General features: G+C 46.6%; 6 protein-coding genes across 6 annotated transcripts; 1 reads left to right on the forward strand and 5 right to left on the reverse strand.

Annotated features, from left to right (window-relative positions):
- Nucleotides 1-827: 827 nt before the first annotated feature.
- H6S33_005954 (uncharacterized protein) lies at nt 828-1,124 on the forward strand (the record flags this gene model as incomplete). The annotated part of the gene is made up of 1 exon (XM_044837356.1): nt 828-1,124. The coding sequence occupies one exon, from the start codon at nt 828-830 to the stop codon at nt 1,122-1,124; it is 297 nt and encodes a 98-aa protein (XP_044699263.1).
- A 1,807-nt stretch (nt 1,125-2,931) lies between these two features.
- H6S33_005955 (uncharacterized protein) lies at nt 2,932-4,224 on the reverse strand (the record flags this gene model as incomplete). The annotated part of the gene is made up of 3 exons (XM_044837357.1): nt 2,932-2,964; nt 3,025-4,130; nt 4,182-4,224. The coding sequence occupies 3 exons, from the start codon at nt 4,222-4,224 to the stop codon at nt 2,932-2,934; spliced, it is 1,182 nt and encodes a 393-aa protein (XP_044699264.1).
- Nucleotides 4,225-12,723: 8,499 nt separating this feature from the next.
- Nucleotides 12,724-14,513, reverse strand: H6S33_005956 (uncharacterized protein; the record flags this gene model as incomplete). The annotated part of the gene is made up of 6 exons (XM_044837359.1): nt 12,724-12,820; nt 12,884-13,229; nt 13,333-13,687; nt 13,760-13,996; nt 14,063-14,440; nt 14,484-14,513. The coding sequence occupies 6 exons, from the start codon at nt 14,511-14,513 to the stop codon at nt 12,724-12,726; spliced, it is 1,443 nt and encodes a 480-aa protein (XP_044699265.1).
- Nucleotides 14,514-16,543: 2,030 nt separating this feature from the next.
- H6S33_005957 (uncharacterized protein) lies at nt 16,544-18,847 on the reverse strand (the record flags this gene model as incomplete). Its single annotated transcript, XM_044837360.1, has 7 exons — nt 16,544-16,823; nt 17,195-17,751; nt 17,856-18,224; nt 18,293-18,362; nt 18,432-18,513; nt 18,588-18,717; nt 18,776-18,847. 7 exons carry the CDS (start codon nt 18,845-18,847, stop codon nt 16,544-16,546), a joined length of 1,560 nt encoding a protein of 519 aa, XP_044699266.1.
- A 1,124-nt stretch (nt 18,848-19,971) lies between these two features.
- Nucleotides 19,972-22,328, reverse strand: H6S33_005958 (uncharacterized protein; the record flags this gene model as incomplete). Its single annotated transcript, XM_044837361.1, has 4 exons — nt 19,972-21,278; nt 21,327-21,621; nt 21,679-22,135; nt 22,204-22,328. The coding sequence occupies 4 exons, from the start codon at nt 22,326-22,328 to the stop codon at nt 19,972-19,974; spliced, it is 2,184 nt and encodes a 727-aa protein (XP_044699267.1).
- A 714-nt stretch (nt 22,329-23,042) lies between these two features.
- H6S33_005959 (uncharacterized protein) lies at nt 23,043-26,911 on the reverse strand (the record flags this gene model as incomplete). Its single annotated transcript, XM_044837362.1, has 6 exons — nt 23,043-23,281; nt 23,336-23,454; nt 23,515-24,044; nt 24,101-24,431; nt 24,480-26,791; nt 26,846-26,911. The coding sequence occupies 6 exons, from the start codon at nt 26,909-26,911 to the stop codon at nt 23,043-23,045; spliced, it is 3,597 nt and encodes a 1,198-aa protein (XP_044699268.1).
- Between the last annotated feature and the right edge of the window lie 760 nt (nt 26,912-27,671).

Below are 27,671 nucleotides of genomic sequence, written 5' to 3' on the forward strand. Positions count from 1 at the left end.
ATGTTCACTCCCTGTATGTGGGGTGTTGGTTGGATTTGCATTGCACTTGGTAGCACTCGGATCGGAATCGTGCATACATCATAGTACACTGTACGTACCAGCAGTTTAGCGCTGTTGTATGCGTTTTTGTATACTTTCACATGTCAGATACATACAGTTGAATAGGTATTCAGTTGAAGCCAGTCCAATTGTCGATTATATAACTGCGCTGAGCCTTCTCCACGGAGATTTATAACATCATCCACCACATAAATTTATTGTTCCGTTCTGCCCTTTTTCTACCCTTCATATAAGTCGCAAATCTGCTCCGGCATTGTAAAGCTACTTAGCTACCTGCCTTCTTCCTACTCACACGACCAAACGGCATACAACCTACAACTCACACACAGCCTCACGTGCCCTCCTTTTTGCATTCACATTCCCAAAACGAATTTTCAGCTGGTCACGACTTCCCCGAGGTGAGTAATTATTTTTCGGCTTCTGACCTGCCTCCCCTTCTAACATTTCTTCAGGGTACCGTCCCCTTGCATAGCTTAAGATCCAAGATAGTGGTATTTATAACCCCCCCTCCCCCACTGAGCAGGTAGTTTTTTGTTCTAATCAGTATTCTAGAACTTCTCATTGGCCCAATTCGGAATATATAATTGCTTCTTGACCCCCTCCTCCACATCCTGCAAATTCTTTCTCTCCCCCCGCAAAAAAAAAAAAAAAAAAAGCTTTTGCCCTAAGGTATATAACCCTTCTCAATTCCCGCTTGAGTTTTTTTTTTCTTCCCCCCAAATTAACACTGCCTTAAAAGATCTTATATACCTACCTCAACCTGAACCATGACCACCACAACTGCGTCCTCCTCATACCTCCGTTCCACAAAAACACCCGCAGCATATGCGCTCTCCTCGCTTGGCCGCCTAACAATGACCCCGCGCACACCGCTGTCCCCTAGGCTTTCTGCCGCCGACAAGATGCCATTCCGCGCGCGAGAGCGGCAAGACAGCACTGCTTCTGCAGCGTCGTCGGCGTCGTCCTCAATGTCCTCGTCTACGATATCGAGTGGCTACAGTAGTTGCACTGAATATGACGCGGACGTACCAAGCAAAGAGTGGTCTAGTACGGCGCAGTTTTGAATTGCGGCGTTTGAATTGCGGCGTTTGTGAGCCTTTGGGCCATTATGGGATTGTATGTGCATACCTGGGTGTTTAGGCGTTGAGGGGGGGCCTTGTTTAAATGGGTTTCATGGTTTGGTGTTTTTTTCCCGGCGTATGGTAGAGGTAGAGGATTCGTTTTTTCCCTTTCTTTTTGGGGGTTTGCGTACATATGTACAACTGGCACATTTGATTCCTTTCTTTTACTTTCTTTATTGTCTTTCTTTTTTTCGGCATCGTGGGCGTTCTTTTTTTTTTTTACTTCTTTTGGCGTTGGCCAACGAAAAAAGAGATATATTGTATTTTTTTCTCTTCCAGCGGAAGGTATCGTTTCGTGCATCATCAGGAGTCTAAATGGTGGGGTAGACTGGTGGTGGGTTGCAATTGTGGTTGTGGTATTTGTAGTACTAGACGGATTTTTTTATACCTTGGTCGCGTTACTTACAGGTAGCTTTGTATTGGGCTAGATAGCTAGACCGCGGGCCGGCGCGGAAATGGATTTAGAGATATAGATTTCCTACTACGGCGCCGGGTATTATAACAAGTAAATCCAGCCATTGGTATTCAGACTTGACGTTTTTCTCTCTCCCCACGGGGTAATTCATCCGTGTATGCCCTATGCCCATAAGCTATGACACTCTAGATCTCTCTCTACGGGTTGGAGAAAAGTGTATTAGACTTAACCCTAGCTAGCTACTCTTATCATACCCATGCATCCCTAACCCTGGATTTTAACTATGTACCCATCTAGAGTAACTAAACCTCGTTTCCACAATGGCCAATTGCCATTGGGGTTTGGCAATCGGGATTGGGGAACCCTTCACCACACAAAACCAAACCTGTATGTAGGTACATAGCTTTTGCGATCATCACAACTACCACATCATGACAGAAATGCTGGTGTAAGTAATCCTCTCAATATAGTCTTATTACCAGAGCGAGAGAGAGAGAGAGAGAAGCTCTACTATACAGACTGGCCATTGTCAAATATCTTGTACCTTTTGGTCCAATTCCAATTGACCCTACTGTGGCAAAATATGGGGGTTCTTAAACGCCCGGCGCCATCATATATATCTTTCTTTACTAGACCCGTCACCACGCAAGGAATTTTTCTCGATTGGCCAATCATGAATCATGGTGATTCACTCGATATTCATTCAGAGTCACGGAGATTCACTCGGTTGGTAATGATCACCTGGGTTTTGTTTGTAGCTCATGGAATCTAGCTTAGATGTCGTTCCTTTGAAATCTTTGAAATCGCATTACATATCTCCATTCCCTCCCGTCTTTTCTTGTCCTTTCCCCTCATCCTGCCATGGCTATTTGCATCTTTTCTTCCCGTCTTAATTCCCATTGTCATTTACGTCTCCCAATTGCGTCTTCCACCTCAACCTCACCGCGGCGGTTATTCCAGTTTTAACATCTTTGGTATCCAAACAAAAAGTAGTGAGAGGGAAAAAAAACTACTCACATCCACTCCATCTCTGTCTCTGTCCACCTTATCTCATTCCGACTCTGATATCTCATATCCCAAAAGAAACAACCACAAAAACACGGGATATAAATATAAAAAGCGAGCGCAACCCATACCACCTTAATAGTAATAAAAAATAGAAAGAAAAGAAACATATAAAAAAAAAAGAACACCCCATTTCTGTACATAAAAGATATAAATGAAGAAAAAAATAAAGAAAAATAAAACCCTAGCTCAAAACCAAGCGCCTCGTAACAGCTGCTGAGCTACCAATTGAGCTTATACTCAAACCCAGAGCAAGACTCGAAACCAGCTTTAATAGCGATAATTTACCGGCGGGTCCGGACTCTACAACACACACACCAATTAGCAACAATCCCCACCCCCAATATCAAAGAATCAACTCACAATCGGCGACACCGGACTCTCCGCCCTCGGCGGCGGCGGCGGCGTCCTCCTCCTCACCAGGTGCTGCCCCGCACCCGCACCTGCCCCTGCCGTTGCCCCTGCCGCTGCACTCCCCGTCCTCGCCGGCACGTCCTCCGCCCGGTCCGTATGTTCCGCCGCATACGCACTCCACGCATCCCCCTCCCCGCCCACATCCACGATCCTCGCCTCCTCCGGCACCGGCGCCGGCGTCGGCACAGCAGACACCAACGCCGTATACCGTTCCAGCGCCAATCCCAACAGATCATTCGTCTCGATCAGCGTCGTCATAGTGTCTTCGTCCTCCGTCGCCTGTATGTAATTCACGATCGACCTCGTCGCCGTGCGGCAGCGGTCCGCGAACTCCTTGACGAGCTCGTTGGTGGATACCTCTGCGGGCGGCGTAGACTGTAGGACCTGCTCGAGCAGCGACGCGGACGTGCGCGCTTCCGAGATGCGCGCCGTGAGCTCCAGCATGCTTGGCAGTCCCTGGTGGCCTTGGTAGCTCTGGTGGCTGCTCTGGTGGCGGGAACGCTCCGCGCGGTGCGTCTCCGGGGCATTCGGGACGGCCGCGTCACCGCCGTGGGCCAGCGACGCCGCGTAGTTCATCGAGCGCTTCTCCTTGCGCCACACCTCGCGCAGCGGCGCCAGCCCCTCGTCCGCGCTCTTGGCGCCCTCCCAGTACTCGAGCGTCTCGCCGAGGATCTGGCGCACGCTGGGGTCCGCGCCGCGGCGGAGGAGGTCCTTGACGGCGGCGACGAACTTGGGGTCGGCGAGGTTGCGCGTGAAGATGGGGCCGGGGTTGTCGCTGAGGATGCGCAGGATCATGATGGCGTTGTACTGCTTGTGCGGGTGCGTGGCGTTGTGTTTGGGGTCGAGGTGCTTGCGGAGGGCGGCGGCGGCGGCGGTGCAGGCGGTGGGCGAGGACTCGGCCATGTCGACGATGGCGGGGAGGTGCAGGACTTCGGAGCCGGCGGCGGAGGAGGGGCCGCCGGAGGTGATGAAGAGGGTGAGGGATTTGAGGATGGCTGTTTCGGGGGGGTCGTTGGGGTTGGGGGCGGGGTGGTTGGGGGATGGGGAGCGGCGGCCTGTGGGGGGGTTAGTAGCTGTGGGGCGGGGAGGGGGAGGGGGGTGCTTACTGCTGCTGTTGCTGCGTTTGAACGAGGTCATTAATCGCTTCATGGCTGCTGTGGTGATGCTCTTCTGCTGCTCCTGCTGTGTGGTGGTGAAGCTCTCTCTCGAGTATATGGATGGACAGGAAGATGGATGGTCCTTGAGGGGGAGGAGGAGGAGGAGGAGGGGGAGGAGGGGGATGATGAGGAGTGGAGGAGTGGAGGAGTGGAGGAGTGAAGGAGGTTTGGTTATGTATTGACGTTGGCTAGGTCGGCCCAGTAGAGAACAGCTCTCCAACAACAGAATTAAAGTGTCGTTGGGACCGGGGTGACGCGTAACCGATAGCGGCAGCAGGGGTTGGGTGTGAGTCGTGCGAGTCCTCGGGCACAGTGCTTGCTTGCTAGCTACATGTAAAGTAGTCCTGCTCTCTGCTCTGCTGCTCCATCACACTCCCCGTAGAAGCAGAGCAGAGCACCTGCCTATCCCACAGTGTGGCTGCCGACGTGATGCGCTGCGGGGATAGGGATAGGGTCCTTCTCCTCTCCACCACCACCACCACCACCTCTTTGCACAGAGTAGGCGCCGCATCCATCCACGCACGCTCGGACGTCAAGCCGGATGCACACACACACGCACTTTACACCACCGTCTGCTCTACGCTAGCTACTCTCGATCTGTGCATGTATGTACCTACCCGTCCGTACCTTAGAGTAGCGAGACTCTTTTTTCTTCTATTTCTACAGTGGCTGTGTTCTTGGTCCGTCGAACGTCGTCAGCAGCCGGTCGGAGTTAAGGGGGGGGGGGGGGGGGGGGGATTGCGTGCATGCGTTGCAACGCCTCGCGGGCCCTTCCTTTGTTTCTGTTTTCTGTTTTCTGTTTTTTGTTCGGGAGTGTGCTGTGGGGGAGCGGAGTGGGGAGGCAATTGGCAGGGAGCACCCGGGAGGGCTGCTGTGCCGCGCGGCAGTCGGGTGTGGCAGTGCCGTTTGTGAAGGGATTGGCTGGATTGGGGATTGGGTGTGTCATGGGATGTCACTCGGATATAATGGCAGCTATGGGTAAGGGTTGTTTTGGGACTGTGGTGGAGTGGGACTGTGGATTCTACTAGTAGAGTGCTCTACGTGATACATCCTGATCTACTGTGGCGGTATGAGCGTTATTCACATACCCATGATCTATTATGCTCAGGATCTACACACGTAAGGTGGTGGTGGCCAAGCGGCGATAGTCCATCCGTATCCGACTAATGCGGGAGTCCATTCCGATCAACTCGTCCTCGTGCTACTGTATCGATGTCAGCCAAACTTACTCAGAGCTCCTCCAAGCCAGAGAACCCCACATTCCAAGACCCATTACGTAGGGGAGCTAGACTTGTAGGCTGTTGGAGGAATGTCTTCACAGTGTATCACTCGGTGTGGTGTCCTGATGAGCGGTTTAGTGGATGGTGGATGGTGGGCCACTCGTATGTAGAAGTAGAAGACTTCGAGGCCCAAGTATCTCTCCTCAGCACCGAACATTCCTTCTCCTCCTTCTGGGTGGCGGAGGCCGTGTTTGGGGCGGGTTGGATACCTCTAACAAAAAACTCCCTCTTGTCGAAGCCGAGAAGCCACCTAGCTTTATTGCTCACTTGACAGGTACCTGCAACCTTCCCAGCCAAATTCGAGGCGTGTGCTCGTTGGCTCTCTGGGGAGTGATGGGACTTTATAAAACAAGACCTACGGCGGACGGAGGTATGGCGGAAGAAGCTCTGTACGGGTAGGATGCCAACCCTGCGGCACACCTCTCACTTTTGGCCCTATCAAACAGCGTGGAATTAAGGTGCCTTGATCCGTCTTAGTGGCCTTGCTGCTGCCCGTACTCCTGTGGCGAACTGTGGCTTCCGTGCGAAAACTTTTCGAAAAGATGGTGTGTGCAGGGTTGGCATCCTACCCGTACAGGGCTTCTTCCGCCATGCTCGTGGGGCGGGGATTTGGTAGCCATGATGACGATGACGATGAGGAGTGACGCATAGGTTGGAAGCTGAGATTCGAGTTTTTTTTTTTTTTTTGCTTGATAGGGAGGTGGGGTTGTGTGTGATTGGAGCTTACCACTGCCCCTCCATTCCATTCCATTCTATCACACTACCACACCATCCCACTATAGAGTATGTAACTCACTAACCATGTAACGAATGACCGCCCATCAACCAGACCCGAAAGTCCAAGTAAGCTCATATCCACCTCTCTCTCTCCTCACCAGCCACGCAGAAAGAAGATGATGGTTCGATCGACGCATACCCTCGGCATTTTATGTGGCCTGTAATAACTCTCCGTCGATAGAAGAAGCTCCATCTCTACTTTGTACTCACCGCAGCTGGGTACTCGAAAAATGTACTGTGTACTCGTTGAAACATGAGGAGAGCATGTTCGGATCCCTGTTCTAGGCCATATTGGAAGATCGACCATTATGGAAGATTTAGCCATCATGGCGGAAGAAGGTCTTGATGCGCTGAATGCTACGATGCCGATACCGAGTTTGCAAAAAAAAAAAAAAATCATCTGTTCTAGCTCTCCGCAAGCTCTTGGGAAATGAAAAATTTATGAAGATTCAGAATCAGTTTTATAAATATTTCCATTCCTTGAAAAGGTGCCTGATCTCGGGCGCTATTAGCAATGGTGGTATTGTGATATTTCGTTGAAGATTGGTCCGGTAAAGTAAATCTTTCTGCCCTGGCGCGAAGATTCTCCCCGCCATGGCTGAGGCTTCCATCCCCAAGTGCAGGTAGGCCCATGATGTCAAAATCTGAGTACCCCCTGTAGGGTAAGATTCTGGTCCTATACCCATCTCCCGGTCTTCCCCCCAGACTTCAGTATAGCGAAGCCTTCTTCTCTTCTCGCCCGTTACTTTCTATACATGCCCTAAGAGCGTCTTGTAAGAGGCAGCGACGAGGTCCAGGTGAGTTCAAGTGAGTCCAGTTTAAGCTGTACGAGGTATTAATTCCCGCCTAGTAATTTTTGTTAGCGCGTATTGCGGGAGCGTCTTTCACACAAGGAGATCACCACCAAGTGTCCCTAGGTTAAGATGAGTTCGTAAGTAGTTCTCATGAGCTGTTATATACAGGATAAAACGACAGTTCTTTTACGAGGTCGGGCTGGTTCAAAGCTATTGGGGGAGGGGGAGGATACTCCTGATTTGAATGTTTATATGCTGTATACCATGTGGTTTCTGCCTGGTGGGCAGTTCTGTGCCACGATCCAAACAGAAAGTGTATAAAACAGAAGACGAGGGTATGTCTACATGTAGGTTATGGGTGGGTGCGTGTACTTACTTTCTTCCCCCTCAATCCTCTACTATATCATATGTTACTCCCTCTCCAAACATTTTTTCTTTCTTCCCTTTACCTGCTGGTCCCCGCCGGAGATGGCAGTTTTAAAAGACTTTTGGATATCCTTTGGGGTGGGGGAACGGGGTCTTTTCATCACCGCCACTAGATGTTAACTAGAAGAATGGAACGCCAGACCTTTTGCATTGTCTTCCTACCCACTCCCTTATAGGTGTGCTGTTCCCCTCGAGTCTTTTCCTTTACCTATTTCTCTTTGCAGGGTTATATTCCGGGGCCATTTTAGGCAGATGAAATGCTTCCCATCACCGTCCACAGAAAAATGTAACGTAAGGCTAGATTATCTCCTTGATGTGGGGTGGAGGGGAATTCTAGCTCTGTCTAGTTGCCTCCTTTTCTGATCCCCTGTCCTCTTCTGCAGGTGCGTTATTCGAGTGAGATTTCGTGTCTAAGTGGATGATTGGTGGCAGAGTGTTTGGGAGTTTGAGGGTTTGAGAGCTTTAAAGCGGCCTCGGCTGTATTGTAGTAGATTGACTAACTACAAGAGTAGATAGAATAACTGCAGCACCAGATAGGATAGCCCCAGGACCGGATTGGATGTGGGGAAGTTTAAAAGGGCGGGAAAGCTGACGTCTCTCCGTTACCAGGAAGTAGATTTGTGTCTTGAAGGCTCATAGAGTAGAGGTTTTCTTGATGGCCAACTAGATGGCTGGTTGATGGATTATAGGTATGTGATTGTGGTCGAGCAGTTACCCAGCTAACACACCTTCTTTCTCACCCGCCAATGACCTACATCCATCATCACCTCCAACGACACATCCCAGCACCTCATCTCCCTACCAGAGACAACTGGGAGGATTTTTATCTACCTCATCTTCTCTTCTTTCCTCTTTTGCGCACAGTATGTCATCCTTCGGATGACTTGCGCCCCCCTTCATCTAGCTCAATTCAGCGATGAAGAGCGCCTGTATGCTCTCACCCCCCCCCCCCCCAAAAAAAAAAAATTAGCAAACTACCAAGATAAAGCGCAGGTCCGCTTGCTACGGATTGGCAGGAACTAGCCTCAACATTCAGATGAAAGCGATCAAACTTCAAGACAGATATCAATATGGGCTTGAGTACCCAATGTCGGATGGCGGAAGCGAGTGAGATATCATGTCGCGGCTAACCCGCGGTAAGGGTTCAATAAGGTGGACTACACATCATTGACAGCAGGGCAGAATCATGAGAGAACATAGGGCCCGGCAAAGCAACTGTTTTTCTTGGTCTTTTTCCCGGGGTCGGGCTAGTGACGCGCGCTCATCTAACCCACCAGAATTCCACTGGCTATGTCTTCTGCAAGGGTTCCAAGCATCCCCCGTATGGTAGGTTAATATCTTTTGCGCTGAAGTCACTGCGCTTGATAATTATCAATGAAAGGGGGTTAAATTGGTCTTTGTTTTACCACTGTCGAGAATCCTGCCAAATATAATGCGGTGGGTTAGACCTTGTTCATTCACCCGAACTGGGACTACGACGCGTATAATAAAGACTATCCTGGAGTTTGGAGCCTTGTTTGAACCTCTAATAGACAGATATACCAACGATAAAATCATAGCTCGAAAAGAACTTATCAGTCTCGAACATATCTCTCGAACATATCTCTCGAGGTCCACAAATAACAGACACAGCCATAAGAGGCCAAGGCTGCATATAAAATGCGGGATACTGTATACTTGATCATGAAACGCAGCGAAGCACCGATAAATCGCTATTTAATCAATCGACTTGATATAAAGTAAGGCATAGAAACAACTGAATAGTTATCTGTTAGCTAGGAGGGGGACTTCATGCGTTGGAGACCATCTCGTATAAAGGACCCCGGGAGCCAAATTTGGGGCGAGTGATTGTGAGTGAATGGGAAAAAAAATTCACGAGCCTCTTTAAAACTCTGCAGCCGATGATCATCACCACTACTTACTGCTGTCATCTGGTTCAATGCCTTTTAGACAAACCGCTAGTTCAATAATTGGAAAATGAACCCTACATACCGATATAAAATATTCAAGACCTACCAGGTTAAGGGAGATCCGTGCCTGTAATTTCTAAAAGATTGCGGGTATTCTTTCTAGAATTCTCAGCATCCAAATACCTACAATTCCATTGGATACTCGTGTAACGCTCAGTATCTAATACTGGCATCATGCTCAGGTCTAAGCTTCGTGCGTGCCTCGGCAAACAGAAGCCTTGGCAGGAACCAGGATATGAGACACCACTAATAAATGGTTTATTATGCTGTTAACCACGCGTTGTCACGTCAAGCTCTTGTGGCCAAGGGGTAAGGCGTCGCACTTGTAATGCGAAGATCTGGAGTTCAAATCTCTACTGGAGCATGTTTATTTTGAACTTTTACCACCATGGTCACCCAGGCGTGTGGTGATTACATTTTTAGGGAAAGCGAAAAATCAAGGCCGTATATTCAACAACTATATTCATATTTTTTTACATCATCACTGGCATACCACTCTACATCTCACGAGCGCATGCTTAGTTAATTCCATTATTGCCTGCGGTCATTGGTACGGAATCTTTTATCGAGTGAGGGTTTATCCATAAGACATCACTCGCTCGATCTCCCACCACCTTTCCTCTACATCTTTAATCTTTAGTAATATGACGCATATCAATTTTGACTCTGCTTTCTAAAGCCTGATCGCAGCAGGTTACACCACGTTGGAGGGCAGGTCTCGTCTATGTCGGGAGGCTTCCCGCGGAGCGATTCGGGGTGAAGAAAAAGCCAAAGCTTATTATCCTCCTTCCGCCTATCGGCGGTACTGGCTTGATTAGGTAGGTCGTTGATATTGATTGACATCGAAGTTGTGTTCTGGACACCATCAACCGGGGTATATTGCAATTGCATTCACATTTCCCCGCATGATGTGCTGTGGGTATTATTAGAGTGCCTGGGGTCCCGGATATCGATGAAGTATGTTCTACGTACTTATTTGCTAACGATCTGGGAGTACTCTGCGCACAGAGATAATAAGGTGGGTAGGTGGCGTGTTCCTCGAAGAGATTGACTGCACGATGCCCTAAATCCTCCGGTTAATATGTACATGCAATTGTACCAGTGCCATAGTATAGGGTGCGAGGGGCTGCATATGCTCAATAAGTTTCCGCGAAGCCTAAATCACAGATATGACGAAAGTGCTTCGAGGTCGAGGAAAATTGAGAATTGAAGTCGCACTACAAAACTGTGTTAAGAATATAGGTATATCGGTACCCGAGATTCCAATTGATATCCATAGAGCTGGGATTGACATTTGTGACACATCAATTGAAGTGTTTGTTGATGCTTCATGTACGGGAAAGCACATTGCTACTGCTGACTATCAAATAGGCTGTGAATATCAATCTCAGAATGGTCACTCGGATGATTATCACCCCCTTAGATAGGCAAATGCTCGGAGATACCGCACTGAAACCCCACTCCACAAGCCATAGGAAAAGTATAGCAAAGAACTACTAAGAAAGACTATGTATCTGAAGGGTACTTGCATAGTATTAGCGCGCCCACACTACATATATTATCTAACCACGCATAAACCTTCTCCGAGGGTAGAGACAGTCTCGCAATTCTTGTTCCTGGCGACTTGGTGGGTGGATGGGTGCTTGATCCGAGGTGCCGGGGTCGGGAGTTTGGTGAATGATGGTTTCGTCCGAGGAGTTGAGGTTGGAGCTCATAGGTTATCACTCGATGTACGGTCTCGATAGACAAGCACAACTACATCAAGGCTATGACATTTCATCGCGAGTTGCTTATTTTCTTATTGATCTTCATTTCAATCTTCCCTCCAGGAGTATATACATACACTAGTATGTAACAGTCAGGTGTGAGATTCAGTCCTAACTCTCTGCAAGAGTTATTATTTTCGCAATCAATGCGGGTATCCATATCTACATCTCCCGCGTGAGACAGCCAATCCGGAATATCATGTTTGCGTTGTACAGGATGAAGAGCCTTTCGTCTCAAGTTGCTTTTTCGATTTTCACTTTGGTTTTTGTTCCTGACCCCTTCGTCTGTTCCCGCAATTCACGGCTTATTAGCGTAGAGATATCCAACAGGCTAGCTGTTATTGGGGCTGTAACGCTGCCAAAAGAAGTAGAATCTGTTCCAAAAGAGAAAGAATCTACTGAAGGAGGGTGACAGACGTGACTTTCGCCACCAATAATCTAGGGTTAGGGATATTTGAGTAGGATTTGCAAGAAAATCTGCCTGACTGAGTTAAATCCTCCTCTTAGCGTCCGGTCCTGAAAACGAAGGGATGGAGTGGATGCATCTTCATCTTAAACTGGGAGTTACCGGTGCCAAGAGTTTTTGTCTGAACTATCACTGGCTCTGTTGGACGTCACTGGAGCTTATTGATGTAGGCCCCGAGCCTTGAGATTCGTGAGTTGTCTTGCGGTATCTTAGCTATTAGAGTACGGATCGCCAGGAGTAGGTATACTCCGCAACAAAATACTTACGTGATGAGTTCCTGTAATGAAACCATACATTTTCCCTCCCGGTGATGGATCAAACCGGTGACCTCTTCGGGCAAGACATGAACAAGGTGAGTTATAGATATTATCTTTAAGCCATATCCACGACATGTTGTACTGCAACTTTAGCATGTATCACCACCTCAATTGGACGACATCCCTAAAGAAAGAAAATATACGAATCAAAAGCTTGATATAAGCAGTACTATTCTTAAGACAAGATCAACTGCTTAGAGATGACATGTGTTGAAGTATGTATGCGATCATTACTGTAATAAGGGTGAGAACTAAGTTCACCACCCGACGGAAGGTTTAAAACGATCACTGCCGGATTTAGATAACGTATAGTTATAGCCTAATTTTGATACTAATACCTACATGTAGTTGTCACTTGTTTAGAACGCAAAATTTCAGAGCTCCTTTCATTTTGAGCTTGATAGTCTCAGGGGTTAACTAGTAATTGTTTCACATGATCATTAATAAGGGGCATAGAACCATAGTGAGGAAGTCTCACAAAAGAATTTTCCGCTGACAAGTATTTATTAACTATCACTAAAAGAATGTATCGTATAAATGCATAAGCCATATATAAGTAACCCAGTCCGTACCCCGCAAACCTAAATGAATGATCCCATATCCCCAAAGCTCCGTAGTAGTCATAATTATAAAAACAAAGGAATGACATGACGATATAATATAAGAAAGAAACGATAAAAACTACATTAAACCGATTAAGCAAGAACGATCAGACCAGCAACGACGGCGACGAAGCCAATCATGTTGGGCCTATTAATACCCGCAGCACCAGTAGAAAGTGGTGGTGCAGTACTAGATATAGTTGTTAGCGTTATTGATGTCAATGAAAATTTGACAAAAGGGTAGTGAACTTACGTAGAAGGAGTAGTAGCTGGAGCAGTAGGAACAGTCACATTGGTTGAAGGGGTAGAGACTGTTACTACAGTACTTGACGCTGGGGGGACACCAACTGTGACGCTGGTAGACACTGCTGGAGGAACAATCACCGTAACACTGCTAGTCACAACAGTGGGCACAGTGTAAGTTGGCGGCACCGGGGTGTTTGTGACACAAGTTGTGGTGGTATAGTAGCTCGTCTCCGGAGCACAAGCAGCACACGGCTTAGTCACGATGTAAGTTGTTGTCGTGAAAGTGCTGATGTCAGTGGTATGCGTGTACGGAGGAGGAACCCAGATTGTAGTGGTGAGTGCCGGAGGAGTAGCTGTGGGTGGGCATGAGACTGAGGTTATGGTGTTGGTGAGCGTCTTGGTGATTGATGTGACAGTAGTGTAGGTGCTGCTTCCGGTGGTGTATGTCTTAGTGACCGGGATGCATGTCGTGAGTGTCGAAATGGTAGTGTAGGTGATAGTCGTCTTTGAAGTGACGGGAGTTGAGGTAGTACATGGAGTAGAAGTTGATGGGGGGGGAACAGTTGTCGAGCTGGTAGTGCAAGGGGTTGACGTCGGGGGTGGGGGAGGGTGCGAGTGAGATGTGGTGTTCCATGCCGGAGGAGGCGAGTGAGAATGGGTGGACGGCGGCGGCGGCGGTGGGACAGTTGTGGAGCTCGTCGTACATGAAGTTGAAGTCGGGGGCGGCGGTGGCGGTGGAAGACTCGTAGAGCTCGTCGTCCATGAGGTTGACGATGGTGGTGGAGGAGGCGGAGGAAGCGTTGTAGTCGAGCTAGTGGTGCACGGAGTCGATGATGGTGGGGGAGGAGGCGGAGGAAGTGTTGTAGTCGAGCTAGTGGTACACGGAGTTGACGATGGAGGAGGCGGTGGAGGGTGCGAGTGAGATGTTGTGTTCCACGTCGGAGGAGGCGGGTGAGAATATGTGGACGGCGGCGGCGGTGGAGTAGTTGTGGAGCTCGTCGTACATGAAGTTGAAGTCGGGGGCGGCGGAGGCGGTGTATAGATTGAGGTCGTAGACGACGAAGAAGACGTAGTCGACGTTGTGCACGACGTCGAAGTCGAGGACGGTGGAGGTGTGGTACTAGTAGTACTGGTAGTGCATGAGGTTGAGGTTGTGGGAGGAAGAGAAGGATGAGAGTGCGAAGACGAAGAACTCAGTGAAGAGCTCGACGACGAACTCGGGGGTGGTGGGGGTGGTGGGGGTGGTGTATAGATTGAAGTTGATGTAGTGCAAGAGGTTGAAGTCGACGAAGACGGAGGTGGAGGAGGAGGCGTGTAAATCGAAGTGGAGGACGACGATGAGGACGGAGGTGGTGGGGGTGGTGTATAGATAGAAGTTGACGTAGAGCAGGAGGTTGAAGTCGACGAAGGCGGAGTGTGCGTGTAAATCGAAGTGGAGGAGGACCAGGAGGACGGAGGTGGAGGAGGATAATAGGTCGAGCTCGTAGAAGTGGTACACGAAGTTGAGGTCGAAGATGGTGGATAATAAGTAGAGCTGGTAGTAGTCGTGCAGGGAGTCGAAGTACTAATTTCATAATCTGGGGTTGAATAATGTTCATGGTCCCAACCTCCACCTCCACCACCTCCACCACCTCCATTTCCGCCGTGATCTCCTGCAATCGCCCCAACTGCTGCGAGGGCGAGCAGACTGATAATACGAACTGAGTTAACCATTTTTGTTTGATTCAATATATCCTTCCGTTCTCAATTGAAATTGAAGTAAATGCTTTTTCTTCCTCGACTCGACTAACGATGCAAGTCGGACTAAGTAAATAGCGAGAGAGATATCAATCAACACAAAAGCGAGTGTTTGTGTAGAAAGATACTTTTCGAAAGCGAATGACTTGACGACAAACGATAGGGAAGAGATGATAAATGAGAAATATGACCGCGGGGTCACAGGTTCTTTATACAATCATGAGTAGAAATATGATGCATAGACAGATATCGAGTGACTAGGAGTCTAAGCCTGTAGACACCTGATTTGGAGGATAAGCACCAAGTAACTACGCACACAGGTGGGCTCCGGTGTGACAATCATTACATGGTGACTTGTACCCACTCAGATTTGCTATGCGATTCCATATCTTTACAGCCGTGATATGATGTAGTAATGTTGCACAGAAAGCCTAAGCCTTTTTTGGCGGCTGACATGTAAATATAATACATATATCACACATAGATGGATACGAGTAGAGTAAGGTACTATACTCAATCTGCTCGGCGTTTTTAACCACATGTAGGCCCGGAACTACCAATTGACAGGCAACCATACTAGAACTAAGTAACCCAACGTCAGATGAAGAAAAGCAAAGAAGCAATATCCCATCCGAATTAGGCAGGGAGGAATGATCGACTTACGATCCTGATAAGAGTGCCAATAACAAAATACATGCATGGGCTTGACTGAATTCACGAAAATGCGTGGTATGATGGCATTGAACGCTCATTCGTCTTGATCATGAACTAAGGACTTACCCAGTGGAAAAAACCCCAAAGTGGCTGGGGTGGCCCAGGCTGAGCACTTAGAGTAGTTGCCAGCTCATCTGTGCTGACAGGGCTTAAAGGAGAAAAATATATTTTGTAGGTTCGAAAAAGTGCTGGAATGGTATGTATATACATATGTATATCGATCAGCCCTGTCCTAAAAGAGCTCCAAAAGTGAAACTACTTACTACAGTACACATTGCACTTTCTCATCCGCTCGTCAAAATTTTCAAATTCCCTACTGAATAGACAATCTGTAAATAGTTCAAAGCCCATTGATCGATGAGGGTTTTTTGTTTGTGGCATGGGCGGCGGCGTCCTCCAGGTGTCTCAGTGCCGGGCCGGATGCAATGGTAGCCCGAAATCGATTTTTCTTCCCTTCCCGATCGACGTGCATGACATGGATATGGGGACGGTTTACTTACATCTTTTGGTGGGCATGGTAATCAGCGTCATTGGTTGCAGGGTTCCATGATTCTGGAAAAGAAATATACTGTCCTAAAAAAAGAAATGGATCAAGCGAGGGAGGCACAGGGCGGAACATACTCTCCAGTTGAGACCTGCAGTCAACGCCCGATTGGCGATGTTTCTATCTCTTCTCACTGGCTCGAGGAAACGGATAACCGCACTTTAGGTAGGTATGTAGAGTGGTTTGCCCTTCGTTGGGTAGAATTCCCAAAGTGGGTAAAGATCTTACAAGCTTCATAGCAACATGGGAAGATGCTAGTCAACATTCTCCGCTCTGGGAACAGGTTTCTTCTTATCATTCCGAAAAGTCGTTCTCATCCGCTTAATTGTCTCTGAACCTTACGGTGTAACAAAAGAAAATCTCACCCCATTACCCAATGGTATCTGACTGGTACCTATGTATTGTTATTTCGCGGCTTAAATTCTGGCTGATTTCTGAGACAACACAAACGGCGAATTTTTTTACTTTATTGGATTCAATCATTCTAGGCTGAAATACATGTCATGAGGGACAACAATAATGATTAGTATGCTTCCTACTGAGTACAGAGGAGTTTAGAGGGCCTGCATCGTGGGGGTGGATGCTATATATAGGTTTTAGCAACTCTACACAAGCTTTTATCACATAGCCGAACTTCCCTAAGAAATTTAAATTGTTGTACAGGGACTATAACTAATCGTCGTCATCGTCAGACCCACTGTTGTATCCCTCCTCATAAGCTTCCGCAAATTCCCCTAAATCGTTTAAAAGAGCTTCTCTTTCATCAACACTAACTACTTGTGATACGAGATCTTTGACATTCTTCAATCGCGAGATTGTTTTAGATGATGTTGTGAGTTTAGTGCTAATCCTGCCGACGCAAGGCCTGTCAAGGACTGAGCTGTCAAGGACACGCGAAGAAAAGATGGCGGGGAAACTGTCGATTATTGGGTATGTAAACTGCGTGAGATAACTATATAACCATTAGTGATTGATGAGGAGAGGTTGCATTATACAGTGCGGGGTGTAAATAATCCTGGAAGGAACTGGAAAAAGGAAGCAACGCTGCTGTAGGGCTAGATAGGTAGTGCTTGTGTGCTGATGCACGTTGCTGAGCTGATGTAGCCTGAACACAACGCCCGCCGCCCCATTCTATGGCATTACGGGGCAAGAAGATATGACAAAGAAACATTAAAAATAAAAATTGAAGGCTGGAAAACCAAGCCTCTCAGTGGCTGGGGGAAGAAAGAACTTGTGGCTTTTTCGGCGTTGTGAACAAAAAAGGGCGAGAAACACCCGGAGGAAGCTATGAAGGCAGCGAAATCAAAAGAAAAAGAATCTTACCTTCCGAGAATAGCGTCACGCCGATCATGTGCCAATCCAACTGTCCGAGAAGCAGCTGCCGTCTCTTCCATAACCTGCTTCTCATTGAATCCTCTCATAACTTCCGCTTCTGCAAAGACGTGTCCATCATCGATTTTTTTCCCTCTAATCCTAGTGTTACTCGAATCCCAAGAGAGTTCAATCTTGGATGCCGAGTCCCGCAGCGAGCTGGATGCTGGTGGCAACGGTGTACCGTCCGATTTTTTCTCTTCCATATTGTGGATAGACATGGTAAGGTTGGCAATCTTCTGACTCCCGCTGACATTGAGTAGAGCAGCCATATCACCCAAACTCCCCAATCTACCAGAGCTATCGCTATCCCGAATACGAGTAGGTAAAATGCAGGTCTCAAGTGCTACTGATAATAACCCGCTCACATGCCATTTTGAGGAATTGTCCATTGTGAGATAAGGTGGAATGTGGGGGGGAGGGCTTCGAAGAGGGATATAAAGAGATGTCAGAGGGACTATCCCTGATAGAGAGTACGCGAGATCAACTGTTCGCTTGATCTCTTGTTCCTATTTACGATCAGTCTTGACTGGCTTAATCTTGGAATACGAGGTGCTCGTTCTAGTATAAACTTCCATGCGAATCTCAGATAAAAAAACGATAGCAAACTCACCCTGGGAACCTTATCTCTACCTTCCAATCCCCAAGTCACTATGGAGGCTTTGGAGTACTCGTCTCTTAGAGCAGCAACATATTCTGAGGCAAATCCACCCCAAGCATCATCGGTAGAAGTCATGATTTGTATGCCCTGCATTTGGTCGCACTCCTCTGCAAATAACCTGAAGTCCCTATCGATCAAGTCATGCTCCATGTGCAAATCATGGAAAAGAGCCTTTCCTAGGCCGAATCCGTTGAAAGGTACAACCTTTGAATCGAGCTCATACTCATTGATTTGAATAGATGATCGTGGGTGGTAATATACTCTATTAAAGTCACTCCAGTAGCGGATTGATGGCGTGTCTAGCTCGGGAACCGGAAGTCCCTAAACGTAACATCTCGCAATTGTGAATACATGTGGGGGCTTTCGGAGAGCAAGATTTAGATGCTCACAGCTTCGAGGTTTCTCTGGTATTCAATTGGTTCGATGGGGGTCTCTCTTTGTATAGTGGTCCCACGATCCCTAGTTCACGCAAGTAAGTCTTAGCACTCGAGACCCGTTTCATAAAATCAGACTGATACGTATCCCCACCATAGTCCCTGAGGGATTCCCCCTGCAGTTTCCTCCATTTGATCATAAAGAGCATTTATCCTTCGCATGGACCCAAATCCTCCTGTTCCACCAGAAAAAGTCAGCGAGAACTAAATCATGATAGATAATTCCAATATCCTTCTTGTGACTAGATACCCTTTAGATCGTAAATCAGGGCCCTTGGTGTATATGTTTCCACCCCACCGACTCCGATACCCGGGCGAAAGTGTACGTCGTGATCAATGGGACTGGGAGTTGCATCTTCAGTGTATGTGAAATATGATTCCTAGAGGATGTTTGAGTCAGCTACCAGGTTATTCAATTGTCCCAGGAGCTTGGCTTACTTGAGTGTTCCAGAAGTGGGTTCCTAAGTAGTTAGCTTGGTGCCCTAGTTGTAGGGTGATGATTTCGTGCATTTATTCGGCGCGAGTAGTCGCTAGGGACGTGGTTTGAGGTTTTAACTATTGGATCAAGAGACTCTTTGGGGGATGTGAGTTAGAGATATGCAATCTTCTCATGAACTTCTAAGCCTGATTATAAAGTTGTGTAGTGATACTCCTGATGCTTAGGGATGGGCTGAAGTGCTACACTTTACGGGTCGCGATGTCAAAGTTCTCTGATCACGTGACTATATCTACTGGTGATTGGATTGGCTTGATTTACAAGAGTGCCAAGAGTAAATTAAAGGATAAAGCTTGAAGCTAAACAAGTTCCCCGCTATCACATGATTCACATCTGACCTCTTATTTTATCGCAACGCGTCACAAAGTATCACTCGTCCTTAACTGTTCGATTAATTGGTTAATAATTCATTCGTGTATCCCCTGGACGGATGAATCTTGTCAAATTCGCGACCTACTTGCATATATGTACCTCTTTCAGCTCTCACTAGCCTACTATAGTAACTATTGTAAATTCTTGATTGGCTCTGCTGTTGTTGCCAACCGTAAAAAGCAAGACAATTGCCCTACTAAGTGGTGCACGGCCCAGGTCGCGAATTTGACAACTTTCATCCGTCCAAGGGATACTATAACAAATTACATGTATGTACTTACGGTAAATAAGCCCCTATTCAAAAGTAAATGTTATATTTGCACGGACCTTAAGTTTCTATCTAGAATGAGAGCCTGATCTGGGGAAAGGGTCCTTGTAATATAATCTTGCGGACGCATGTTAGACTCATTTAATATTTGGGCGAGGCCTATATTTTTGGCTTATCGGTAGTATTGTATGATTTGTCCATGTTTCCCCGCATCTATTCTAAATGCATTCATAGAAGGACCGTAAACGTGAATTTAGTTGACGTATTTCTCCTCCTCCACTTTAATGCACAGTGGGACAGGCGAAGTGGTGTTGTTAATGATACATCTTTGATGAATAAATAAAGGGTCTTGACAAAAGATTTCTAAGTCGCCTCTGCTGCAAAGCCTTGTGTAGAACTATGTTAAATTCTACCCACACTAAAAGGGTTTTTTTTCTCTTTTAGGAAAATAGGATACTATCACTCCCTTCTTGACGACCAATGACATAGCCATACATCCTAACTAAAAATAAGTAGGTCCTCGCATTCATCGTGATTGTGATATCTGCTGATTGGGCTCCATGAAACCGATTGTTCGCCATCGTCGGCTGAGGGGTCGATGCTCCCGAAAAAGTCAATTTTCTCCGTGCCGGATGGGTCTATCATATCATGCGTTGACGAATAATTGACATCTTGAGGGGGACTCCCACTAACCCCAGCATCGGGCATGTCAAATAAGACACCAGGAAGCTTTTGTGATAGATTGGCTGGTCTGGTAGAAGATGGATTACCTCGATATGAAGCTGGTTTCTCTGATGATTCCATGGCACAGTTTATATCATATGGAGACAAATCACGGGTTTGTGCTTTAGAAATTGCATTTCTCCTGGCGGATTTCACCGGCACTGGGCTGGGACCAGTCGTATCGTCATATTCACCGAGGGGTTCGGGCGCTGCCGGAGATGATTTATCGTGAGTTGATGGGTATATCTGAGAATGAATCTTAGTGGGCGTAAGAACTAGGTTTTTCAAACCAGACCCGTCCTCAATAAGGCCCTCCTCCCAAGTAGCGTATGACTTTACAGTGCCCAAGCTTGGAGAGTCGCAAAATGACGAGTTCCGAGGTGAAGTTCGCTGGGAGCTGTGATTAAGCCTTTGGGGTGGAATTATATCAGGAATATTCTCAGTTATGTGTTTAACTCGATGAACTAGAGATGCATTTCGCAACTCATTCTCGACGTCAACATCAGAAAATGTACTTCCTGCTTCCCTTGCAGAATATCTAGATCTATCCTCTGATTTTTGACCCAGTTTAAGCAAAGAACCCCCTGGATATTTTGAACTAGAGAAAATATTGAGTTCGTCCCTAATTTCTTCTATAGCCTCAAAAAGTTCCTTCACCGTTGCAATGACATAGTCCAATGGAACCTCCCTAGGACTTTCGCGTAAGTACTCTTTCAATTGGTTATTTTGTACTTTGACCTCAAACACGCTTTCAGGTCCATCTTCCACTTCAAGGATAGAAACCTTGATGTTCCCACGGATCCAGGTGGTTTCCTTGAAAATTCTAGACTCTGCAAGGACCAAAGGCTTATATCCGTGGTTACGTGCAACCTCAGAATTGACTAAAAGGCCTCTTTTGATTGAATATCTGTAGGTTCGACTAATGCGTTCTTCAATTTCGTGTGTGCTCGCCGTACATTCGCGGGCGTTAGCAATGATTGAAAGTTTGAAATCAAATGCCTTGGCTGGGTTGTGAATAGTGGCCGAGAATGGACTCCTTTTAAACACGCGTACTTTGTTGAGCTCAAGCGGCCTCGATTTTTCTAATATTATCAGCAACTTCCACCTCGAGATTAGTGAAGGAGACTTACTATCAGCATATTTCCCTCTCTCAAGTATATCAAGCGACCAGACATTCGCATAAGTATTCCCATCTTTATGTCCCACAATGTGTCGGATCTTGACGGTTTTGAAAGTGTTTCCTTCTCTATTATATCTGAGCTTTGGTAGAACGTCCCCCAAGTGCTCGATGAGGCATGCATCCAGACATTTGCGAAAAGAAGATACAGTTTCTCTGAGGTGACAGAAATCTTTGACGGCGAATTTTGCACCATCGAGTGGATAATTGTTGGAGTTTTCGTAAAAGATCACTTTCCCGATACTCGCCTATACAAGTTTGTAAGTATATAAACACCTTTTTATGGACATATGAGTAATTGATACCTCCAGCTTGAAATAATCCTCTGTTTCTAGTGGTAATCGCCTTATTTGGGCCATCAAAACTTTACTAGCTTCACGAATTACTTCAGGAATAAACTTCCATTCAACAAATTTTTTCATATCCCACATGCCGCTAACACAGATCCTGTCATTTCCATTCTCAAACTTATTCGTATGAATTGGATCTAGGACATAGGTGTTGGAAGTGTCCTCCTGCAAGATGCTTCCGTCATTGAATTTGCGAAAAACGACGCCATTGAGGAATTCTTTCCCCAGAAGCTTTACTTCTTCTTCGGCGACTTCATCAACGATGGGAGTATCCGTGTTGGAAATACTGAGACGCTTCAACAGCTCGTGGAGCTCAACATACGCCTTTTTGACGTTCTTAGGCCCGCCACGGACGAAGAGGGCATTTCCCTTCTTGTCACACTCGATACGAGTGTTTGTTTCGGTCCCGATTCTAACATAAATAGAAGAGTTAGTAGTTGTTCCATCAGAGGCTTTGATAAAATAGATAACATCTCTTACTTCGTCAAGTATTCATCACAAAGATCAATTCTATCTGCTGCCGCATCTGGATATCTTTCGAGCGAAACACAAATCTCAGTTGTGACCATGGCCATAGGGTCCGGTTCTGTGGTCATTTCGGCCATCGGTTAAAGGTTTGCTGATTAAAACAAGAGAGTGTGGCAGCTTAGGTGTGCGTGAACTCTCACCCTATGTTTTTTAAGGGAGAGACGATGGGTGTTGTATGAGAAGGGGAAGTGGGGTTGTGATGTTGTGAGGCCGTAAGGCCGTAAGGCCGTGAGGCCGTGAGGTTGTGAGGTTGTGAGGTTGTGAGGTTGTTGTGAGGTTATGAGGTTGTGGGGTTGTGGGGCTGTGGGGTTGTGGGGTTGTGGGGTTGTGGAGTTGTGAGGTTGCGAGGTTGTGGGTCGTGGTTGTGGTTGAGAGTTTGGATTGGTTGAGGTTGTAGAAGATTACCGCTATGAGTAAACGCTATCTGAACGAGTTTTATATATATATATATGTACATACTGCATTTCAGTATCGCACCGTAGTAAATGAATTTAGTGGCGATCTTAAATGGGTGTCGATTTAGTAAAACCGTCCGTACAGCTGAATCCTTATTCCATCGAACTACACAACCGCTCAACTCTAAATTTTCCTGGTTATCGGAGGACCAGTTTGGTCAGGTCCCAGATTTTCTCTTTTCGGCATTTCTATCAGTTAGAGGCTGTAGAGTTTGGTTATAAACTGGCGAGGCTTTATTGCATACATGGGTTCACATGCATTGAGAAAATTCGTAGAATCAAGCTCAGAGCTATTTTAGAAAATGTATCTAATGTATTTAATCAACAACTCATTTATCAATCTTCCTGCATATGCTCATCCTCAGAAATATCATCAGGTATACCGAGAAAGTGCGGTCTCCCCATTCCTCCAAGTCGCTCCCGTTGAGCTTCGCTCATCTCCCCGATTATATCCTCTAATTCTGTTACATCATGCACCCTCAACTCCTTTTCTGACGAAATGATAGACAAAATCTTCCGCATTTCTTCAAACCCTAGTACCGGGCGTAACTTTTTGAATGCTAAGAGCACCAAATCTACGATTTTATTAGCATGGTACTTCAAGGTACTATAGGATTCTTATCACTAACTTTTTGACCATGGGCAGCATTGTATCCCCCTGAACAGCGTTTCCTTGGCTCTCTTTGGCTCTTTCTCTCTCAGTTCGAAGTTTACATAGGTTATCCATAGCCCGATATTAGATTTAGTTCTGCCCAAATGCTAATTAGTCTGCTGCAAAAATATATGCGGGGCCTACCGAAAAACATACCGATTACACTCTACTGCCTGCTCGAATAATGATCTTACTGCATGTGGGCTATATCCCCCGCCAATTCCCGTCATTCTCAACTCCGCCCAGATAGCAAAAACCCACCCCAAAACTGTTTCCCTTCCTTCCTTTAGTACTACGTCCCTCACCAAAGTCCTGACCCTATTCTCGATTTTTGTCTTTCCTTCATTCCAGGCATACAATCCCATGAAAACAGTGTTATTTGGAAACAGCCTAACAGCCTGCTCTAAAACGTCTCTCATAATTTTCATTTTGAACATCTTCGCCGTCCTTGCGTGGTAATACAACATCTGCGCTTTTGCCATAAGGCAGAGCTCATGCACTACTGATTGTGGCCCGGTAAGATCCCGCCGCTCAAGCTCTTCCATGAATGTATCAAAAATCGACAATGCGATGGATATATCCTGATCATGAGAAAGATATTCAAGAAGAGCTCGGACCTCGGCGTATATAACTGCATGATGGTTTTGTCCCATTGACATCATGAAGTTCTGCTGATCGTCCAGATACTATGGTGCCAAAAAGATCGTTAGTAATTTTCAGTGAACAGGCCTGACACACTCACTCTTCTAGCCTTCAACAACAATGCTGGCTGTATATTTTTCGGGCTAAAACTATTCTTATCTTCTGGAAGCAGCTTCCCAGACTCTATGGAGAGAAGAATACGAATTGTTTGTGGCGGATCCTCGAGCTCTTTCCACGCCCAGGTTCTCCACAGCAGAATAGCATCCCGCCTACTTGCTTCCGGAAAACCTTGACTCATCCCCAGTGTGGTCGTAAAGATATTCCGTGCGGCATCGACTTTCCCGTCCTGCCATTCAACCTGTGCAAAACCATTCCAAAGAAGCAAACTAGTCCTAAATTTCTTTAGTAGGGCCTTTGCGACCTTTCTGACACTATTTCGTGTCAGCTTTCTATCAATAGATACATTTAAGAGATCCTACCATTCAGGCTGATTTCGTGATATCCAGGCTAGATAGTAGGCTGCCAGTTTTTCATCCTCGAAGCCATCAACAAGCATCTTCAAGGTTCTACCTACAAATGCTGCATCCACTCCTTTGACGCTTTGGCTCCAATTGATAGATTCCCAAGTAAAGAGGGAGGCTTGTCCAATCGGATAATTTTTCAGCCCAAACCCGAACGGGTTGCCTTTGGACAGGCCGCTCTTTCGTTCTGGCTCCATTGACAGTTCCTCTAAATAAGTGATCGCTTTTGAGTCTATGGCCTCATCCGAACTCTTTGGCCAAAACCACTCATCCAGATACCATTCCTCCATAGAACTCATATCATTCCTCAAAAACGTGTCCGTTACGCCTGGCGAATTTGAGGAAACAGGCCTCGCCGGTGTCAGGTTTGAAAAAGTCAAAAATGCATCAACAACCTTTCGCCGCACTGCGTCGACCGAAAAACAAAACATGAAAGCCTTGAAATCCGAAAATAGTATAACACGATAGGGATCATCCTCTTCTACCTCGTCGGTAGTCCTTGCGGGCATCATAGGTAATGCCAGTCTCTCCTCCTCGTCGTCCATCCATGAACCAAATATGTCTCGGTGATCCAATGGCCCCGAGAAAAGCTTTTCCTCTCGAGGTTCCGGGACACCACCGTTACCGCCTGAAATTACATATGTTGCCCAGCCTTTAGCACCTGGCTCTCCAATGCGTATAACTTCACTGTCCCAGAACTCTTCGAGCTTTACCAGGAGCTGTTCGTGGGCTGCTTCGGTGTTTGGTGGCGGTGTGATTAGCGGGTTAAAAACATTTAGCTCTAGCATGCACTGGAAAGACGCTATAGCAAGTTCCACATATCCAGCTTCACGCATGAATAAGGTTGTTCGTAGGAATACGTAGAGAATTATGTCTTCGAGCTTCTCTTTGTCTGCTGATATTGTATCGTCTTTCCCTAAACGAAACACTGCTGAACGAAGTACAACTAGACATTCGGTGAAGGATTTGATGCCTTCTGGATAAGTAAAGCTCTGAAAGTCTGTTTGACGAAAATTGATATATTTTGTCCACAGCCCAATAATCGCGGAATTTTCCTTGAGTATTTGCTGCCATTTTAAAAGAAGACTTCTGGGGTCCCAAAGGGTTTCGGCGACATCCATGTATTTTACTAGTAACCTTTCATCCCCTGGACACTTTTCTAAAGCCTTGGTTAGAATATCGAGTTTAACTTCTGCGATACTTCTCCTCTCAGCAAGTTTCGGTTTTCGTCCGTTGCTGCTTAGAAGTATGTCTTGGTGGTTTACATATTCCATCCAAATATCGACATCCCGAGGATTCGCGTCGACCTTCTTGATGAGCTCGCTGTTCTGCCTGCGATCAATCCATTCACTGGAGGTGACAAAATCTTTGTCCGAGTCTGTGGAAGACGCATACTCTAGATCCCGATCCTCCGGCTTTGTGCCAACTTTTTTTAGCCCTTCGAGTGACCGGTAATGGTTGTCGTCTTCCTCCGAGCTTTCACTTTCTGCATCTGGGTGGTTTTTTCTCTTCTTCCCCTTCAATTTTGATGATATTGGCACAAAATCCAAGCCCGCCTCAAATGCTTTATCATCACTCTCCCCGTCCTTCTTAATTCGCAACATTTTCACACCGTCATTATCATTTCTTGCATAGGTATATCTTGAGCTTTTACCACCCCCAGAAAATTTCATATCTTTTTTGGATGTCAGGATAAGCCCCTTCCCATCTCCCTTTTCCCTATCAATCCGGATATCCGGGCTTAAACCTACCACACACCCGGACCCGTGACGACGGTAGTCTGGAATTTCATAGCGATATATAGTCCCATAAGTGACGTTTGAAGGGTCGCCGCGTGTATCAATGTAGTATTGTTTCTTCGGCGCGTCCCATGAGTCCGGAGAAGGCGAGCGCGTCTTTTGAACCGCTATAGCAGTGGTAGTTCTAGAAGGGGAGGTCGATTTATGATGATGGTGACGACGATGTTCTCGATCTTTATCTCGGTGCTGATGTTCTCGTCCACTGCCCTGATCTCGGTCCCTGCCCCTCTCTTTGTCACGGTCACGACACCTTTCGTCGGGGTCTCTCTTCCTATCTTTACTCTTCTTCCTATCTCCCCTTCTATCCCTACTTCTTGAGCGGTGCTTCCGGCGCTCTCTGCGGTTCCGGTGCTCGTGGTGTTCTTGCCGACTGCCTTTCGTGTCGTCCTTTGGTACTAGAGAAGCCGGAGGTGGATCTTCTTTTAACGGTTTGAAGCTCGAAAACTTGGGGACAATACGGCGGGTGGATTCCTGAATAATATATTAGAATGGGCATGTATCGCAGGCGTGATATGGGGTCTTAACAGTAGGCTGGGGATCCATTTCCGAGGCGCTGGTGGTTTCCATTATGTATGGTGATGTTGTGGACATGGCTATTGAGGCTCAAAATAAACACGTGTGTGCAACATGTAAGGTGATCGTGTAATACAATAATAATACTAGTAAAGATTATAGAACAAACGAAAGAAACTTCGGATATCCAAAGTATGGCGGGTGACAGCTGGAAGGGTAGGTACTCTGGTTTCAACTTTACAACGCTTAACGGCTAGACCTAGAGAGGTGATTGCAGTACTCAAAGTGGCGATAGCAAAACCTTTAACCCTACTATACATGTAGTAATATTATGGCCTAGCTTGGTTTCCACTATTCCTAAAACTATCTAGCAGCCCAATTTTTGGGTGTTGAAACGAAGGTACCTTTCCAGCTGTCACCCGCCATAGCCCTGAAGTAATGCGGGTTGACAAAATTAACCGGGAACTACGTTACAACCAAATTTTGTATGGAATTCAATTTCAACGTCGCCTTACAACACAACCACAGCTGGAAAAGTCAAGAGATGTTATATCTGTGATCCTCTATACTTGTATTATCTCAGGCCTTAACATGGACTTAATCACAGGTATTTGAAAGGTTAGTAGTTTATTTGGTTTGGGTGGTTTTAATGCAGTGTCCGGTTAATTTTGTCAACCCGCAATATAATTACTCCAACCTGGTTACATCTAGGCAGAGTACATGCGATCTAATCATTAAGAATTCTAGGGTTAGGTATGTTGCTCTACGGGTGTCGTACTAATAGCCAGTAGTAGAGCCTGACTCGACTTGGGACCACTTCATGAAGCCTGACTCGATT

Source organism: Morchella sextelata, assembly GCF_020137385.1.
Source record: "Morchella sextelata strain SCLS chromosome Unknown scls_2, whole genome shotgun sequence".
NCBI classification, from domain to species: Eukaryota; Fungi; Ascomycota; class Pezizomycetes; order Pezizales; family Morchellaceae; genus Morchella; species Morchella sextelata.